This window comes from Cornus florida, unplaced genomic scaffold (genome assembly GCF_030987335.1).
Source record: "Cornus florida cultivar Cherokee Brave unplaced genomic scaffold, ASM3098733v1 CherokeeBrave_3.0.0_Hap2_Chr11, whole genome shotgun sequence".
NCBI classification, from domain to species: domain Eukaryota; kingdom Viridiplantae; phylum Streptophyta; class Magnoliopsida; order Cornales; family Cornaceae; genus Cornus; species Cornus florida.
The window spans coordinates 116,237,502-116,257,648 of NW_026775581.1; the positions used below are offsets into that span (position 1 = coordinate 116,237,502).

At 33.8% G+C, this 20,147-nt stretch overlaps 1 protein-coding gene across 5 annotated transcripts; it reads right to left on the reverse strand.

Moving 5' to 3' along the window:
• Positions 1–6,688: 6,688 nt before the first annotated feature.
• Positions 6,689–20,023, reverse strand: LOC132285911 (uncharacterized). Of its 5 annotated transcripts, XM_059788142.1 has the most exons (14): positions 19,912–20,023; positions 18,251–18,339; positions 12,771–12,911; positions 10,767–11,381; positions 10,497–10,676; positions 9,874–10,355; positions 9,700–9,784; positions 9,542–9,622; positions 9,350–9,469; positions 9,111–9,251; positions 8,890–8,972; positions 8,729–8,813; positions 7,139–7,261; positions 6,690–7,056 (listed from the first exon to the last, which is right to left on the reverse strand). In XM_059788142.1, the coding sequence occupies exons 4-13, from the start codon at positions 11,379–11,381 to the stop codon at positions 7,145–7,147; spliced, it is 1,989 nt and encodes a 662-aa protein (XP_059644125.1). In that variant the 5' UTR covers positions 12,771–12,911; positions 18,251–18,339; positions 19,912–20,023; the 3' UTR covers positions 6,690–7,056; positions 7,139–7,144. The 5 variants fall into 5 exon arrangements, with proteins under 5 accessions (XP_059644128.1, XP_059644130.1, XP_059644125.1 ...); XM_059788143.1 differs by lacking the exon at positions 18,251–18,339; XM_059788145.1 differs by lacking the exons at positions 18,251–18,339; positions 19,912–20,023 and having other exon boundaries at positions 6,689–7,031; positions 12,771–13,550.
• Positions 20,024–20,147: the final 124 nt, after the last annotated feature.

Here is a 20,147-nt window from a genome sequence, read left to right on the forward strand (position 1 = left end):
TTCCCTTTACTATTTTGTCTATTACTACTTACATATCTTGTTCACTGATAATCAAGTTAAATTATACTTGTACTTGAGAATCCAATATAATTAATTGGTCTTTCTGGGTGTATACCAAAATTTACATGAAAATACAAAACCTTTGGAATTAAATTAGGCGGGTCACGGGGATTTAGACCTCCATTACCCAAATTAATTGTATGGGAAAGCAGTATTGTTTATCAGGAGTAGGCGGAATTAAGTTGCCTACTGCCCAAATTAGCACTAGGCTCTCTTATCTTGGTTTTGTTTATTTATGTATGTTATTTTGTTCGTACGTTTTGGTAGTAGTTTCTTCGCTACTTTTTGTTTGTCAATGATGATGATATCTATTTGATTCATAAATGACATTATAATAGTTTTGTTAAAAGAAAGACATTAGATTAGTAAATTGTAATTACAAATAGGGATGTCAATAGTCTGCCTCATGACAACAATGGCACTATTTATAACTTTTTCAAACACTAAGGCTTTTTCTTGATGATATGACCATACCTCTTTATCTGCCATGGTGTAAGGCTGTTTTACATTATTTGGCTTTTTGTTCAATCACATGGCTAGACACAGAATGGGACTCTTACTGAATAAATCAGCTCTTGTAGATAAACAAAAGCAACCCACTTTCATATCTTATCATCACATGGCTAAAGTTAAAAATAGTGGTGGTAGGTGCATGAACTATTATGCAAAACACCCCACTTCCTGCCAAAGAGAGAGAGAGAGGTGTAAGTCCCTTTTGTCAAATCATCACATGGGTAAAACTCATTCACATGTCTGTGAATTGGGCATTGTAAATAGACATATGGCATATGCACAATGCCATAACATTAGCACTAGTAAATCTCAAGGACTGAGTTTTTTTGAGCAATAACGGGGAGGTGGAATTCATACAAAATACTGCATAAAATAAATAAAAATTACATACATTTCATATACATACTGCATAAAATTTAACTCAACTACTAAGTTTTTTTTAGCAATAACGGGGAGGTGGAATTACAAAGTCATCATCCCCTGTATCTGAATAATCTGACAACTCTGAAGCAACTTATAAGTCTGGATCATTAGTAATGGCTTGAATAACTTCAATTGGATCCTTATGCATCTTCTTTGCAATGGAAATGCTCTCATTCCTGCAACATCTGACATATAGATTTTTTAATAGCTTTGATCAAATATGAGAAAAAATAAAGATACTACATAATCAAAGTGCACTTAGAAATCTATTTAAAAAATAAATTAACATTATAATAGTTTTGTTAAAATAAAAACTTTAGATTAGTAAATTGTAATTACAAATACGGATGTCAATACTCTGCCTCATGACAACAATGCCACTATTTATAACTTTTTCAGACACTAAGGCTTTTTCTTGATGATGTGACCATTCATCTTTATCTGCCATGGTGTAAGGCCACTTCAAATTATTTGGCTTTTTTTTCAATCACATGGCTAGTCACAGAATATGACTCTCACTGAAAAAATCAGCTCTTGTAGATACACAAAACCAATCCACTTTCTCATCTTATCATCACATGGGTAAAGTTTAAAATAGTGGTGTTAGGTGTATAACACGACAACTATTATGAAGACACCCCTATCATGCCAAAGAGAGAGATGTGTAAGTCCCTTTTGCCAAATCATGATATGGGTAAAATTCATTCACATGTCTGTGAATTGGGCTCTATAAATAGACATATGGCATATGCACAAAACCATAACATTAGCACTAGTAAATCTCAGTTGTTGATCTATGGATCGAAAGTATATAGAACGAAAGTACTCGTTAAGAGATGCATGGATTGAAAGTAGTTGTTTTACATTCTCAATCGTTCTCAAAACTATTCCATTTATAATTCCTCACATCGATGGTTCATTTTTTTTTGTAAAACTAACCTGGCATGTAATCATCGTCGCCTCCATCGAGATTTGGTGTGTATTTATTTTTCAATGTGTTCAAGTGTGTATTTATTTTTCCCTCAATAAACGTTTCAAAAGTGTTTTTACAAATGTACCCTGTATTTATTTTGCTATTATTTGGCTTCTATTCATTATAGCATTATAAGCTATTCCATTTTTAACTCCTCATATTTGAAACTATTCCATTTTTAACTCCTCACGACATTTCGTGAGGCCATGAGACCCCTCCGACGTATAGGATTTTGCTGCTTGCCATTGTCTTCAACCATCAAATGTTCTTCCTTCATATATAAGAAAATACTAGGAAATCTCCTCAGTATATATAATAAGATAGTAGGAAATTTTCGAACTCTAGTGAATTGTCTTCCATAAATTCATGCTAACCCTTGTAAAAATATTTTGTGTTATTAACCTCTCTCACTTCAACCCGCTACGATTTGCTTGCATAACTCCTAATTATAGACTTGGAAGGTAAAACTCTATCAAATTGCTTAAGGAACGCTGGTGGAAGTTGTAGTCGTTGAGAGCTCCGTTCCGGGAGAAAAACTTTGAAGAACTATGGACACAAATCAGGTAAGGAGAACTTTTTGCAAAGTACTATTTCATAATGGAACTGGCTTAAAAGCAGCTTCTTTACCTATTAGGGAGAGAATAATTGTTTTTAGGATATCTTATAGAAAAAAAAAAAAATTAGCTTATGTGTAATGTTTTAAGTGATGTTGGACTATATTTTGTATTACTCATTCCCTCAAGTTAGATAGATTGGAATAAAGTTTGTACTCTTTATGGCACTAATGGATTTATTTATGGATGTAATGTGCAACCTAATTAGCGGTGTGGGTTATAATACCATTTTCAATTGCAAAAATAAATCCCTTTTGCGAAGGTAACACTTTTTTTCCAAAGGTACCACATTTTTGAACTGAAGGTACCACTTTTTGGCGTCAAGGTACCACGTTTTCTCTAAACACTTATTCATGGCGCTAATGGAGCTATTTGTGGATGTAATGTGCAAGAAAATTAGCGGTGTGGGGTGCAATACCATTTTCAATTGCAAAAATAAATCTCTTTTGCAAAGGTACCACTTTTTTTCCAAAGGTACCATGTTATTGAACTAAAGGTACCACTTTTTGGCGTCAAGGTACCACGTTTTCTCTAAACACTTATTCGTGGCGCTAATGGAGCTATTTGTGGATGTAATGTGCAAGAAAATTAGCGGTGTGGGGTGCAATACCATTTTCAATTGCAAAAATAAATCTCTTTTGTAAAGGTACCACTTTTTTTCCAAAGGTACCATGTTATTGAACTAAAGGTACCACTTTTTGGCATCAAGGTACCACGTTTTCTCTAAACACTTATTCATGGCGCTAATGGAGCTATTTGTGGATGTAATGTGCAAGAAAATTAGCGGTGTGGGGTGCAATACCATTTTCAATTGCAAAAATAAATCTCTTTTGCAAAGGTACCACTTTTTTTCCAAAGGTACCATGTTATTGAACTAAAGGTACCACTTTTTGGCGTCAAGGTACCACGTTTTCTCTAAACACTTATTCGTGGCGCTAATGGAGCTATTTGTGGATGTAATGTGCAAGAAAATTAGCGGTGTAGGGTGCAATACCATTTTCAATTGCAAAAATAAATCTCTTTTGTAAAGGTACCACTTTTTTTCCAAAGGTACCATGTTATTGAACTAAAGGTACCACTTTTTGGCATCAAGGTACCACGTTTTCTCTAAACACTTATTCATGGCGCTAATGGAGCTATTTATGGATGTAATGTGCAACTTAATTAGAAATGCGGGGTGTAATACAATTTTCAATTGCAAAAATAAATCTCTTTTGTAAAGGTACCACTTTTTTTCCAAAGGTACCATGTTATTGAACTAAAGGTACCACTTTTTGGCATCAAGGTACCACGTTTTCTCTAAACACTTATTCATGGCGCTAATGGAGCTATTTATGGATGTAATGTGCAACTTAATTAGAAATGCGGGGTGTAATACCATTTTCAATTGCAAAAATAAATCTCTTTTGTAAAGGTACCACTTTTTTTCCAAAGGTACCATGTTATTGAACTAAAGGTACCACTTTTTGGCGTCAAGGTACCACGTTTTCTCTAAACACTTATTCATGGCGCTAATGGAGCTATTTGTGGATGTAATGTGCAAGAAAATTAGCGGTGTGGGGTGCAATACCATTTTCAATTGCAAAAATAAATCTCTTTTGCAAAGGTACCACTTTTTTTCCAAAGATACCATGTTATTGAACTAAAGGTACCACTTTTTGGCGTCAAGGTACCACGTTTTCTCTAAACACTTATTCATGGCGCTAATGGAGCTATTTGTGGATGTAATGTGCAAGAAAATTAGCGGTGTGGGGTGCAATACCATTTTCAATTGCAAAAATAAATCTCTTTTGCAAAGGTACCACTTTTTTTCCAAAGGTACCATATTATTGAACTAAAGGTACCACTTTTTGGCGTCAAGGTACCACGTTTTCTCTAAACACTTATTCATGGCGCTAATGGAGCTATTTGTGGATGTAATGTGCAAGAAAATTAGCGGTGTGGGGTGCAATACCATTTTCAATTGCAAAAATAAATCTCTTTTGCAAAGGTACCACTTTTTTTCCAAAGGTACCATGTTATTGAACTAAAGGTACCACTTTTTGGCGTCAAGGTACCACGTTTTCTCTAAACACTTATTCATGGCGCTAATGGAGCTATTTGTGGATGTAATGTGCAAGAAAATTAGCGGTGTGGGGTGCAATACCATTTTCAATTGCAAAAATAAATCTCTTTTGCAAAGGTACCACTTTTTTTCCAAAGGTACCATGTTATTGAACTAAAGGTACCACTTTTTGGCATCAAGGTACCACGTTTTCTCTAAACACTTATTAATGGCGCTAATGGAGCTATTTATGGATGTAATGTGCAACTTAATTAGAAATGCAGGGTGTAATACCATTTTCAATTGCAAAAATAAATCTCTTTTGCAAAGGTACCACTTTTTTTTCAAAGGTACCATGTTATTGAACTAAAGGTACCACTTTTTGGCGTCAAGGTACCACGTTTTCTCTAAACACTTATTCATGGCGCTAATGGAGCTATTTGTGGATGTAATGTGCAAGAAAATTAGCTGTGTGGGGTGCAATACCATTTTCAATTGCAAAAATAAATCTCTTTTGCAAAGGTACCACTTTTTTTCCAAAGATACCATGTTATTGAACTAAAGGTACCACTTTTTGGCGTCAAGGTACCACGTTTTCTCTAAACACTTATTCATGGCGCTAATGGAGCTATTTGTGGATGTAATGTGCAAGAAAATTAGCGGTGTGGGGTGCAATACCATTTTCAATTGCAAAAATAAATCTCTTTTGCAAAGGTACCACTTTTTTTCCAAAGGTACCATGTTATTGAACTAAAGGTACCACTTTTTGGCGTCAAGGTACCACGTTTTCTCTAAACACTTATTCATGGCGCTAATGGAGCTATTTGTGGATGTAATGTGCAAGAAAATTAGCGGTGTGGGGTGCAATACCATTTTCAATTGCAAAAATAAATCTCTTTTGCAAAGGTACCACTTTTTTTCCAAAGGTACCATGTTATTGAACTAAAGGTACCACTTTTTGGCGTCAAGGTACCACGTTTTCTCTAAACACTTATTCATGGCGCTAATGGAGCTATTTGTGGATGTAATGTGCAAGAAAATTAGCGGTGTGGGGTGCAATACCATTTTCAATTGCAAAAATAAATCTCTTTTGCAAAGGTACCACTTTTTTTCCAAAGGTACCATGTTATTGAACTAAAGGTACCACTTTTTGGCGTCAAGGTACCACGTTTTCTCTAAACACTTATTCATGGCGCTAATGGAGCTATTTGTGGATGTAATGTGCAAGAAAATTAGCGGTGTGGGGTGCAATACCATTTTCAATTGCAAAAATAAATCTCTTTTGCAAAGGTACCACTTTTTTTCCAAAGGTACCATGTTATTGAACTAAAGGTACCACTTTTTGGCGTCAAGGTACCACGTTTTCTCTAAACACTTATTCATGGCGCTAATGGAGCTATTTGTGGATGTAATGTGCAAGAAAATTAGCGGTGTGGGGTGCAATACCATTTTCAATTGCAAAAATAAATCTCTTTTGCAAAGGTACCACTTTTTTTCCAAAGGTACCATGTTATTGAACTAAAGGTACCACTTATTTATGGATGTAATGTGCAACCTAATTAGCGGTGTGGGGTATAAAACCACGTTTTCAACTGCAAAAATAAATTCCTTTTGCGAAGGTACCACTTTTTTTCCAAAGGTACCACGTTTTTGAACTGAAGGTACTCATTTTTGGCGTCAAGGTACCACGTTTTCTCTAAACACTTATTCATGGCGCTAATGGAACTGTTTGTGGATGTAATGTGCAACTTAATTAGCGATGTGAGGTGTAATACCATATTCAATTGCAAAAATTGGTACCTTTTGTAAAGGTACTACTTTTTTCCCAAAGGGACCACGTTTTTTGAACTGAAGGTACTTCTTTTTGGCGTCAAGGTACCACGTTTTCTCTAAGGAAGATCCAAACCAATTTTTCATTCATTAAACTATCCATTTATCGACACCATGGAACCAAGGAAGATCCAAACCAATTTTTCATTCATTATAAACTGCTTCAGTTTTAAACTCCATCAAATTTGAAATTAGTACATTAATATAGTAGTGAAAGAAATTTCATTGAGACCCTAATATAATAAGCCATACAATACTAATTCCTGAGAACCCAAAAGAGCAACTTCATTTGATTTCATGTAAGGTAGATGCCAATATAATAAGCCATACAATAGTTGCAAAAATATACCAACCTAATCCACAATCAAAAGTTGCAAAGCTACTATTCTTTAAAACTTTAAAAATAGCTAACACCAACAGAGTGCAAAATACATGAAAAAAAAATGACACTATTCAACAATACAAATGTCCCATATCCCACATCATTTCAGGTACCACTTTTTAGAAAATTCAACGATCGTCCTATCCCACTTCCTCTAGCTTCCAACTGGGCAAATACTGGTATGTGAGGTTCCTTGAGGTAAATGGTACCTTGTTAGCTGATGGAGGTGATGTTAGAATCATAAAAATAAAAAATAAAAAATAAAATTACTAACCACAAGTAAGCTGATGGAAGCTTACTTGAAATCAACATGCTTGACCAAATGGATAAAGTGCTTTGTTCTTTACAAAATCCTTCATTGTGTTATTGTCATCTGAAAGCAAATTTGAAGCAATAATTGCACGTAATCTATCAACATCCACCTGCAAATTAAACCAGGTAAAGACAAATCATGAATATAGGATTGGGAAATGGACTTCATGCGTGAATACATATAAGTGTAAATAGATAGGAATCTAGTGTTGCAGAAACTATATATTTGATAAAGAAAATTTTTTCAACAATGTTGAATTTGGCATATGCACAAAATCTCGGTGATACTAAACTTTTATATGTGAAATATTGCATAAACAGGTAGCTTCATCCTTGGGAAATATGTTAGCAATTTGGTCAGATCAGCACAGAGACAGAACATAAACAAAACCAAAACAAATCTAATAATACGAAAGATCTCCCTGTCCCAAAATAGTTATCCCTTTTTACTGATTCCAAACACTCAATGGCACACACCTTTTTTCTGACATTCCAAAAGTAATCTTAAAGTGACTATTTATTTTGAAATTTTTTAATCATTCATTTCAATATGTCGTAGTTTCAGTATCTTTTGTGTTCGGTTCATTTTTAATGAGCACCACTAAGTACAGTGAAGTGACCATATTAACTGCAATATGTTCATTTAAAATGACAGGAGTCCAGTATTTGCGTATCTAATTGGTTAGGTGATGTAGGAAAAACAAGGTTGACTAATGATTTAAGCTACTGATCTCATACTGAATTCTTTGACAATGAAAAACTGTCTGAAAATATTTAAGAATATGCTATTCATTTAAACCTCATCTAGCAAAGCTGGTTTCTACTCGATAGGACCCATTATACAGTGGATGTCAAACATTTTCTATATCATTCATTACAAGGGAGTACTGTTGCTTACTTCATGTTAGATTAAAACTCACTAGAGCTGGATGCTTTCTCTTTCAAAAAAATGGCACACATTAAGGGTATACTGCATTAGGGGGTTCTAAGGTTGAAAATTTTGTTGCCTAAAGGGGTTGCTTACCGCTCTCTTTGTTTCAACACGTGCCATAGTCCCCTGGTCTTCCCGCTATTGACACTACGACATTGCAGCCTAGCGGGGAGAGATCGGAAAGCGAAGTACTTGCACACAAACATGGGTTTAAAAGATGCAAAAAGAAAAAAGAAAGGTATAAGCTGGAAAACGTGTAAAAACAGAATGGGGAGTGCAGTGAAGAGGAAGGAAAACGTTATAGTGGATGCATTTTGTGGTTGCATTAATTTTTTAAATTATGTTTGCATGTATTGGAATTGAAGACCCTCCAGTTTCAACCCTTGAACAAAAGTATGTAGGAATGTGGATCAGTTTTACAAATATATTTTTTGAAACCTTTAAAGGCAAGACCCATTTCTTCCTTTGAAGACTAATGACCAGTGGGTGCTTAGATTAACAATGCACCAATGGTTTAGAAGAAAACAGAGAATTAAATGATTAACGAAGAGTATCGAGGAGATTGTGTGATTTAGTAATTCGGTAATTTCTTCATTCGGGGAAAAAAATAAATAAGACCCATGTAAAAAATAGAATTGGGCTTCACCTTCTCTTTTGGGTGACTGAGTGAACCATCCCATTTCTCCATGAAGTCCAACATGAAAGCACCACAACTATCACTGAATAAAAGACTGTTTAGGTATCTGTTAATTATAATTGTGAACATAATCAGTACACCAAACTAGGAACATTAAGTGATAAAATTACCTATCGGGCTGTTGAGGTACGTTGGGCACATTGTATATGAAGTTTTGTAGATCTCTTCCGGTGAATACCTCAACCAACATTACCTACAAATGCACAATATATAAATGATTAGAGTAAAAAATTCAGTACCACGTTCTTCAACTTGTATACTTTACCGTCTTAATTTAACAGTAAATGAATACATAATCAAAAAAATGAGCTCATATGTAATAAGCGTTTACCAAATCTTTTGACATCTTGTCTGGAGTACGCTTATCATGCGAAGAATGTTTGTTTGAATCCAACACATCCATACGACTATCGCAAATGTTAAAGACATACAAGCACCAATGTTTCTCATTTACAAGTATTGGAAAGAAAAGCTGCATATTTAACAATGTAAAAATTTAATTACTTTTAGAATCATATTTTTTTGATAAAAGTATAATAATTATTTATGTTTGCAAGCGATAAATATTACCATATTGAATTGGCAAACTTTGTTATCATCGACATTCCTTATCCTTTTATAGTTGTTCCAAACTGCTTGTATTTTACCTTTCCTATCAACCACTTTTGAAGGTATCTTGGAAAGTTCAATCTGAAAATGCACACAATTGATAACCTAATATGTGTCAAACAAACATTCACTATAGATAGAAGAATTTGTTACCCCAATCGAAGGCGGAAAGAAAAATTTGGTTCCTCTACGCTTTTGTTTCAGCTGGAGCATTTGGCAATAGACTTCAACCACCTACAATGATCACATTTAAACCATTAATGCATGCGTGTGATTGGTTTGAAAAATCAATGAACTTTAAGTGAACATACCATATTTGATATCCAATGATTGTAAGAGATTGTTCTCATCTCTTTTCTTGTGAGGAAAATATCATTTATGTTCACCAGCATTTCACTATAATTAAACAATAACATATTAAGTGTTTGAGCATAGAAAGTAAGTAAATATAGAGCAAATAAGAAATTATTTATATAATTTCTCACTCATCATTTCTGCTCTCATCCATGGCATATGAGATGACTGCCTTTGCTTCTGGACGAAGGACACGCAATCGGTTGACCTTCATTTCAACCCAAGGTGATCCCTTATGGCGCCCAGGCTTTATAACACGTAATAAAGGGATCACTGCTTCCTGCACATCACGCTCCTCTTCCATTGCTGTGGAGGTTCCCACTTCCTCCTCCATTGGTGCGGGGATTTCTCCTTCCTCCTCCATGGGATCGTGTTTTGTAAAAGATTGCCAGGGTGAGTTTGCTTGTCTTGTGGAGGTTTCGAATTCCTCCTCCACTGGTATGTGGGATTCATCTTCCTCCTCAATCGGATTGTGTTGTGCAAACAATTGCGAAGATAGGTTAGGTTGTCGTGTGGATGAACTGGGTTCTGAGGATCTCGACCCCCTGCCTTGGCCTACATTGTGCCGTTGCTTCCATTTCTTAACAACTTTAATAATTTCATATGCCAACTCCTAACAATTTTAAACAAGTTTAATAAATATATATATCAGTTAATATATAAATGTAACCGTAGAGTTCCAAGTAATTATGAATATGCAAATATAACCGTATATTTAGTACCAATTATAAAAAGCCATAATTGACGTGATTACCTTATCGGCATCTTCAGATGTATCAGTTGTAAACTTTACCTCACCGAAGCCGAAACCATTATATTTATGCTTCTCCAAATTCAACCTCTCGCCTATTAATTTGTTGGTCCATCCACGTACGCATGACATCTCAGGCTTCGGTTTTGGTCCATTGACATCCACACGGTGTAGGTAGAAAAGCTACAACATATAAGCCATTATGATAATGACATTATAGCTATTTAAAATAAAATGATAGACACATTACAAATATTATATCTTAGAACATACCATGAGAAAGAACAAGCATCCATGTATGTATGTACAACCTTCTCTTCCTTCCTTTCCTTTATAGGACGCAATTCCTTTTTTCAACCAATCTAAAACAAACTTCCCCCAATTATACGATTTAATAGCATCCACATTGTCAACCGCTGCCAATAACCTTTTGCTTGTCTCATTTTTCGATATGGGTGCTAGAAGTGATCCGCAAGCGAAAAGGACAAAAGCCCTCTTGAAGTCATCCCCAACAGGAAGAACGTCTAATTGATGCACTAAGTTTGGCACTTCTATTACACCGTCCTTTAAAAAAATGCCATTTTCTAACCAATGCACACTTTGTACAATATAATTTGGCACATCTTCTCCTCTTCCCGAGGGTAGGCCAAGTACCTCTTCAACGTCACTTGGCGTAACATGGATCCGAGCGCCAGATTCAAGGGTGAGATGAGATGTTCTAGGGTCAAAGTGTTCTACCAACCATAAGCACAGGTTGCGCTTCAAAATGGTACACTCGATGTCTAAAAGGGACCCAAACCCAATCTCTTGTACGGCAACCTTTTTGTCTTCACTTAAATTGCAAACCGTTTCCTTGAATTTATTTGGAGAACACCGGGTATTCAACATCTACAAATAAATTACCAACACAGGCACATTAGATACAAAAAGGAAGGATAGAGCACATATATGGACATAACAGTCCAACTTAAATTTACCAATTTGCACTTCTACACATTACATGTTGAAAAGATTCAATCTCAAATCTGCTAGCTTACAAAGGCACTTGGGAGTACTCATATATTCCTAATTCATTAATTCAATACACATTCTTCGGAATTAATCCAACTAAGCACGTTAATGATAGGTAAAACACACAAAAATAAGCATATATAAAGCATCACTTAACCCAATCGAATAGATAAAAGGAAAAAAAAAAAAAACACTTACAGTTTTTATTTTTATTTCTTTTATTGAAATTGTTGAAAAGTTCTTTTCCTTGGATGTTAATGGTCGTATGGTTTACCTAATAAGGGAAGGAGGAAGGATCCAATGTCCTCATACCATTTGTTATAGGAATGAAGGTTCTACCTCGTATTTTTAATTAGAGAATAACTCTAGGGGGTTTTGATTACCATTGGAAATGCTCAGCTCAGAGGATAAGTAATGGACCTTTTTGTTGATGATCTTATGTTAATCACAGCTGGGATGTTGAATCTGTTAAAATACTGACAGAATCAATAGCTCAATTTAGTTTTAACTTCTATTTCTAGCTTGATTCCAAATAATGCAAAGAGGTGTCATATTCTGATCTGGTATAGAGACTGCTACTCAAAACCTAATTCTCAGAAAGCTTAATTTCTCTATTAGGACCCTCCCAATTAGATATTTGGGAGTTTTATTATTGTCTAATAGACTGAATAAACAGCACTGTGATCCTTTAATTGAGGAGTTTTGGACTACCAACTACTCATTTTGTGCTGGAAGGTTACAACTTATAAAGTCTATGCCATTCTCAGTGCAAGTTTATGTGGCTTCCCCCTTTGAATCTAGGACATTCAAAATTCAAACACACAATCAATTACCAATTAAGCACCCAAATTGGCCCACAAATATTAATAACATCAGTTTCTCGAGTCAAATAAATAAGTTAAGAATTATCCTTTTTCAAATAAAGTTTTATGACAACACCATGATAATGATGATTTTTATTTTTGGGAAGCACTGGAAGTGTTTTTGTTGCTTCTACAACTGAATAACTACACAAATCTTTCAACCTTCAAACACAAAAACACACACACAAAAGAAAATAAAAAAATAAAAAAATGAAAATTTTGTTGTTTATATATTAATAAATTTTGTTACTTTATATTGTACTTTGTTTCATATACAATTGGGTGCCTGTCTTAATTGACAGATTTATGCTTCATGCGGTTAACATCCAATTTATTATTAGCATGAAAAAAACTGGAATAAAAAATATATATATATATTTAAATAATTAAAGATATGACTTACCAGTATGAAGTGATGAAAGCACTCTAAAATATGGTAAGACCGTAGGGTGCTGCAATTGTAAAAATTATAATCCACAATAAGGGCCTTCAGCTTGTTCAAGACTAAAGTTCAACCCAAATTTACCAATTAGTCTTTCAAATCCTGCAAAGGGAGATCCTGTTTCAGTCATTATCTTCACAAATATTTATAACTAAAATTCATAAAAAAAAAAAAAAAGTATATAAAAAAGATCATAAAATTTTTTACCAAATAGGATTTAGTTTGCAAAACAAGAATTACAGTTACAAATCTCAGAACAAGATAACCATAAACACGAGAAGCTAGAATGAACACGAACAGTCATCTTAAGACATATACACCAACTTATTAACTATTAATAGAAAATCGAACATGACACAGATATTCAAATTTATAAGTCCAGTCTTCATTTAAGCTGAGTCTTATGCAGTAGTTATGCTACAAAATAGGAACCACATGCTTTAGCTTTTATGTTACTATAATTATAAATTAAGGAAGGCTATTCTAAGTGTAAAGAAATAAGAAAGTGTGCATCAGAAACAAAGAAATAAAGAAAGAATTAATGAAAGAAAATAGAGTTAGCATGCATAGGAATGCAAGGCTCTCTTCAAACTGGCAACTGTATGCTAAACTAAAAACTACTTCAACCCTTGTTTTCTTTAGATATACTCTTGTTGAAACTCAGAATTTGTAATTTGGTGGTTTGACAAATCTCACACATACATGTTACTTTCAGAAAAATATGTGTACATGAGTCCAGTTAACTGATGGGAGATATTCTGATGATGTTTTCTTGAGTCTCCGTTCAAGTTTCAAGCTTAAATAATTTATCCTATCATGAATTTATAAATAAGGTCACATCAAATCCAACTTCTAAATATTAATTTTTTTGTCTTTCTTAAAGGGCAATAAGAAAATTGAAGACCCAATCAGGGTCATCTCTCCTTTCTGCATTTCGATCAGCAAAAGGAGAAAAGGTTTTGGAAGTGGAAGGGACAATCACCAGCCAGCCGGTTCTTCAAGACGTGGGAATTTCTACATGGCCTAGTATATTTTTGTGATAGTTCAACTCTTTAGTATTCAAAATGCTACTTTATATATATATATATATATATATATATATATATATATATATATATATTTGATAAAAAAAAAAGGGGTCAGGTGACATGGTGAAAGCTTAAACTGGCCACTATAAGGAGACATATTTAAGTATGAGATCAGCCATTTCGTAGGCTGTAAACAAGCTGAGTCAAGCCAACTTTATAGAGCTTATGCTCAGCTTGGCTGGTTAGAAGCAGTGTCTGAGCTTAGTTTGAGCTTGGTTAATTTTTTAACAGTTGTGATCAAACTTGACTCACTCAAATAAACCAATTACTCAGCTCGGTTCGCATAAATGAATTGAGTTCTTAAGAAGTTCTGGAGGATGGGAAATTTGGAGCCTTGTTATCATAATTGTTAGTCAAAATAAAATACGCGCGTCATGCTTTGCAACTTCTCACTGTTGGAGCAAAAGATTGAGAAAATGTGTCTGTGTGACTGTAGATTCTTAGTTTTAATTGTTGATTAAATTTGGACCATTGACTTCTTTTTCTGTAAACAAATGAATATCAAATCTAAAAGATAGGTGAAACGCATGAAAAACTTAAATTAACAGGATAATCTGCCAAGGAATGCTCTACGATGTCTCTAAATGCTAGTTCAAAGTTTCAAATTATGTATCCACGTAAGGTATAAAGGAAAAAACAATCATGAGACTTGCTACATCAACAATATTCAAACATATATACAATAATAACAACGAAATAGTAAAAAAAGGTTCAATAATTGCTGTACTACTTTCACAAGTGATTGAAATTTGCAATAAACTGTACATTATGCATAAAAAGGCTTCCTAATAACTATTGGAAAATCTGAAAATTTGGATACAAGTCCATTCAACCAATCTTTTCCTAAGTCCTTATACTTTATCCTATGTTTGGTTGCCAAGAAATTGGGAAAACAAGAAGAAATTAGGAAACATGGAATCTTGTAACAATTCTACTCCTTTATAGAAACTTGTTAATCTTAAAGTTTTTCTTCTTTCCTTATTTTCTCTGCTACCAAATAATAGACAGTTCAAAATTGTTGTGTTCTAGCCTAATTTAACCTACATCTTAACTTAAAAAGTCCAAGCAAAGACTTAAACTTTTATAAAAGATTGGGATGATCAATACCAAAGTCCATGCCTTCTAGCAAACAAATTTAATGACATAGCTAGCCCTTTGTCCTACATTGTTAATTCTCAACATACACAAAGAAACATCATCCACATATGGTACAAAATGAAATTTTGCATATACACCATTATTAGTAAGACAAATCCAACAAAATGAGATTAATTAATCAACAATAATCTACTTATCCTAAATTATTTTTCAGTCAACTTGTTCATTCTATAGAGAAAAGAGTATCACCCAGTGGCCTAATTGATAGAGTGGCCAGCTTCCTGTGTTCGAGTCCTTTCTCCTTCTAGTTTGCCAAGGAAAAAAAAAATAGAGAGAAAATACCATTTTCATGGCTGGGAATAACATGCACTTCTACTGTTACGTTATTAGAAATAATTGTACTTTAGCTTGATGGAATGTCTGGAACAAAATTTTAGCAACTTGAGGTATAAAATCTACAAAAGAAGTACATTATTCGCTTGGAATTCAACATTTTAATAGAAAGAAATCTTTAGTATGCATATGTTTCTGGTAAGGGGAGAAAATTGTGACATTTCAGTAATCAAATAGGCATAATATGGAATCTAATCCCTAATAATTGAGAAGTAAAGTCATAAGATTAAAGATGCAAAACTAAGACAAAGATGAAATAATTAACACATTTATTGTATAAGATAACTGCAATTGTTGGTAGAATATATCAACTACTTATTCCTATATAAGAGATTATACCTAGTTGATACTTCCATAATCATTATCTTCACCTTCTCACCAAAATTAAAGCACGTATGTAAAAAGCATGCTATTAACCACCATTAAACTTAACTAGAAAACTTAAAAATAATATTTTTGGAGTAATTATCTAAAAAACAAAAGTGACTAAACAAGATTCTTGAAATTGTACCAAATAATTGAAGAAATATAATGTTAGTATCATTATTGGAGGTAGTGCATACTATGTCCCAGGAGGTAGTTAGTAGCCAATACATATATCTTGTAGCAAATATTTTGTAGCCGTAGTTCCTTATTTTGTAGCAGATTAAGGTACTACTTCTTTCCGATATTCCCTATGGCAACCACTTAGTTATCGCGTATGTGTCTAACTTCTGGCTATAAAATAGCATTTTTAACTACACAGCCAGACATAGCATAGGTACGTAGTCTCTTCTATACATACCAATATTGAAGAGCTTCTTCCTTACATAACTACTACTATATTAGGAACTACTTGACTGCCTTACCCATTATACATGGATTTGTGCTCTATGGTAGATTGAGTTTATAAATTTGTATATAACCTCTCATCACATGGTACTAGTCACAGTTGTGAAGTCCTTGAAGAGAGTTCAGGCTTATGGGTTTTTGGTGAAGTAGCTCTGATTGTCTTTTTGGGTTAATATAATTTATAGTGATTTCGATTATATTCTTAAGAGGATTATAGAACCTAACCTTCTAAAGTTCACAAGAACAGGAATGACATCGGTTTAAAAAATCTTAATAACAACTTCCACTTTATCTTCACTAGCTGAGAACTTATCCTGTCATTATCTACAAAAAATTGAAGTCAGTGAAGGTTTCCTGTCTCGAAACAACAGAAATTTGAGATTTACCACAACTTTATGAAATTCTGCATGATTAGTTACAAGTGTTTCCCAATGAGAACTCATTAACACCACAGTTATTTTTCCCTTAACTTTTGGATTTGACTTATTTACTTCCTTGCATAATATATAACCAATAATTGTATTGCCATCACACCTACCATGAACAGAGGAGTTATCAATAGTAATCATAGTCATATTTACAATGAGACTACAAAGAAATTACCAGTATTACTGGTATGCAGTTATTTTGAAAAATCCTCTAATATTTTTTTATCTTTTTTTTTTAAAGTAAAAAAAATCCTCTAATCTTATCTTTGGAGAAACAAGAAAGTTTAGTTCCACTTTTTATTGCAAATTAGTATGCACCCAATTGGAGCAGTAGCACAACCAAAACCAAAAAGGATAAAACTGAATCATTCTTCTATTAAAAAAATAAATAAATAAAAGAAAATAAAAAAAACCAGCAACTTCATAAGACAGAAAAACACAGCTTACAACATATGAATCCTCAAATCTAGTGAATATGTAAACAACACATGAATTGAAATCATGTCAGCAGAAAGTAACAACAACTTAATTGATTAAAATTTTCAACACATAGTATCATTTACAGAGAGACTCTACAACTTTCTAGGGGAAGGCAGAGATGAAAGAAGAAATTGGAAAATAGTACCCGGGTTAGAGAGGGTTAGGGCTTATCCCTATGCTTGAAGAAATAACTTCTGCGATTGAAGAAAAAATTAGAAAATTGATGAGAGTTCAGAGAAGGAAGAAAGCAGAATAATAAAGATCAATGAAAGTTTAGAAAAGGAAGAAAGGAGAACAAGGCCAGTACCTGGGCGATTTTCCTCTGAAGGTGAAACTTGCAAAAGACAATGCTTCAAACAATCAGCCTTTGTGATTGAGGCAAAGTTATGTCAGTGCTTAGAAAGGGTTAGGCTTTCATTGATGGATTCAATAGAGTGAGGGCTAGGTCTCATTTGAGAATGGGAGAGAGAAGGGTCTGCACAAATAGAAATATGAAAGAGCATTAGGGCTCTAATTAGGTCAAAGTACCTATTTCAAGAGTTATAACGTGACCGGAGGCTGAGATGACGGTAAAAAACCCCAATTGTTTGCAACCGTCCAGTTATTGCCGCTACACCAGAAATTAGAAAGAGAAAGGTTAGGGTTTCAGCAAAGAGGGAAAGAGGAACCGTTGAGCCTGAGTATTTGATTTCCCTTTAGCAGATCGAAGATTGTTCGTGCCATGGCATATTGTATCTGTATCGCAGGAAACAAGTGAGGGAGAAAGAGTCGTGAGAGAGGGTTACACCGAATGGAATATGAAAGGCCTTAGGGCTTGAAATTAGGCAAGTGTAGAAAAGGGCATTTTAGGCAACACATAAAATAGGAAGAAGGGTATTTTAGGCAACAGAAATATCAAACAGTATTTTTTCATGTGCCACCTCAGCTTTTGGGTCAAACCCATTTTAAAGAAACTATGGGACTTTAACTCAATCTCTTAGTAAATATGATACCCTAAGTCCATTTATGTGTAATAATCCCTATAATTTATAACGATTTCGATTATATATCCTAAAGAGTATGATAGTGTGCAGGGGTATTTTTCAGAGGATTATACATTCTTAAGAGGATTATAGAAACTAACCTTCTGAAGTTCACAATAACAGGAATGACATCAATTTAAAAAATCTTAATAACAACTTCCACTTTATCTTCACTAGATGAGAACTTATCCTGTCATTATTTACAAAAAATTGAAGTCAGTGAAGGTTTCCTGTCTCGAAACAACAGAAATTTGAGATATATCATTTTTCATATATTGGTCAAGTCAAATGCTCAAAGAATATTCTTTCAAAAGAACAAAGAGGCTCAAGAAAGATGCTGATTGCGAGTGTTAATCATCGAACACAGACAATTATGTTATGTGAAAACCATTGTAGCAGAAAGTACATAACCAATCCAATTATTTTAGTGCATAATAGGATATAGCTTATTTTAGCAAATCAACCATTTAGTGGGTACATTCAATTTAAAGCCACTGTCTAGAAAGCACTAAGTTTAAAAAGTATGGAACACATATTGGTTAGTATTTAAAGAGTATGATACGAGCACGATAAGAGTAATTCCTTGCTTCTTAAGTGACTACTCCTCAAATTTTAACTCTTGTTTTTCAATTGCAATGTAAAACATTTTATAAGTGCCAGCGATCCAACCCGTAAAATCACGCTCTCTACATTTTTCCTATTAAATTGAGTGAAAAAAAAAAGGAGTTGCAGCCGGCTCCTTTTGTGTAGTCCCCTTATATCTAATAGTTTCTATCTTTCTTTTTAGAAAACCCAATAGCCTACAATAGCAAGATATTGACAAGATATTTAAATATTCTATACTCAAAAAACAGATAACACATTAACAAGATATATAAAGACTACCAAAAAAGAATATGGAGCTAGAGTCCCAAAAACTTTTAGGCCAATGATTAAATTGCAACGACCGTTCAAGACTCTATTTTATAAAGCCAAACTGAATATATATATAATATTACAAGCAATAGATAATAATCAAGTTTCTATTTTGTTTTCACTTATTAGATGCATGAAATGGATCAAAAAGTTAAGACAAACACTAACTTATGAAATTAGTGTTACATTTCTGCATTTCCAAATAAACCTTTTAAATTAATAGTAAAGCTATCCAAAGATCTCCAGTTGACAAGAGCCATGAATTCTCTTTATGGATAGGACTGATATAAGATTCTCAGACTGTGTTTTTACATTCACAAATTACGACATTTTTCTCAATCCAATAGCCAGTGAAGAGAGCTTATGACTCTTTTCAAGAGAGGGTGACTTCTCCTTTAAATTGATGTCTATTTCCAGCTGAAAGTAACTTTCTTTGATAAATTATCCACCACCAACAAAAGTTACTGATCATAATGTGTGAACAAAAAATGAATTCTGAAGTTTGAATGTCCATAGTGTAACATTAATGCCAGACACCCAATATGTTAATTATTATAAATATCATACTTTATCATCATATAAATAAGCCTAAATACTACAAGAAATTTCTTGAGACACCATGTATGTTCTCACCAGGACTAAATGTTCTCATTTCATGACATCAACTGCTTTGTACTCATATTTGAGATCTATGTTGAAAGAGGCGATAACTAATGGTCAATAATTAACAAAAAAAATTTTTTTTTAACTAAAATCAAATAAAAAATCAGGGTTTTAGAAAGTGAAACCGGCAGAAGAAATTGACTGATCAAAATTTAGAGAGCGAAAGTAGTAGAGTGAGAGAGACCTTTGAAGTTGAGAGCGATACGAACACGGCAAGAGCAAGAGCTCCCCCAGGAAGAATATAGCTTCAGCTTCATTGGCTCCTCACCATTACTCCCCTATTCACAAACAACCAATAGCTTGTTAGACAGTTAAATCAATCAGTTGAGTCTGTAGTGATTGATGTGATGGTGCTCTGTGCAATTGATTGATGATGAAGTAAGAAAATTTTAGTGACAATTTCTTTTAAAAAAAAAATTA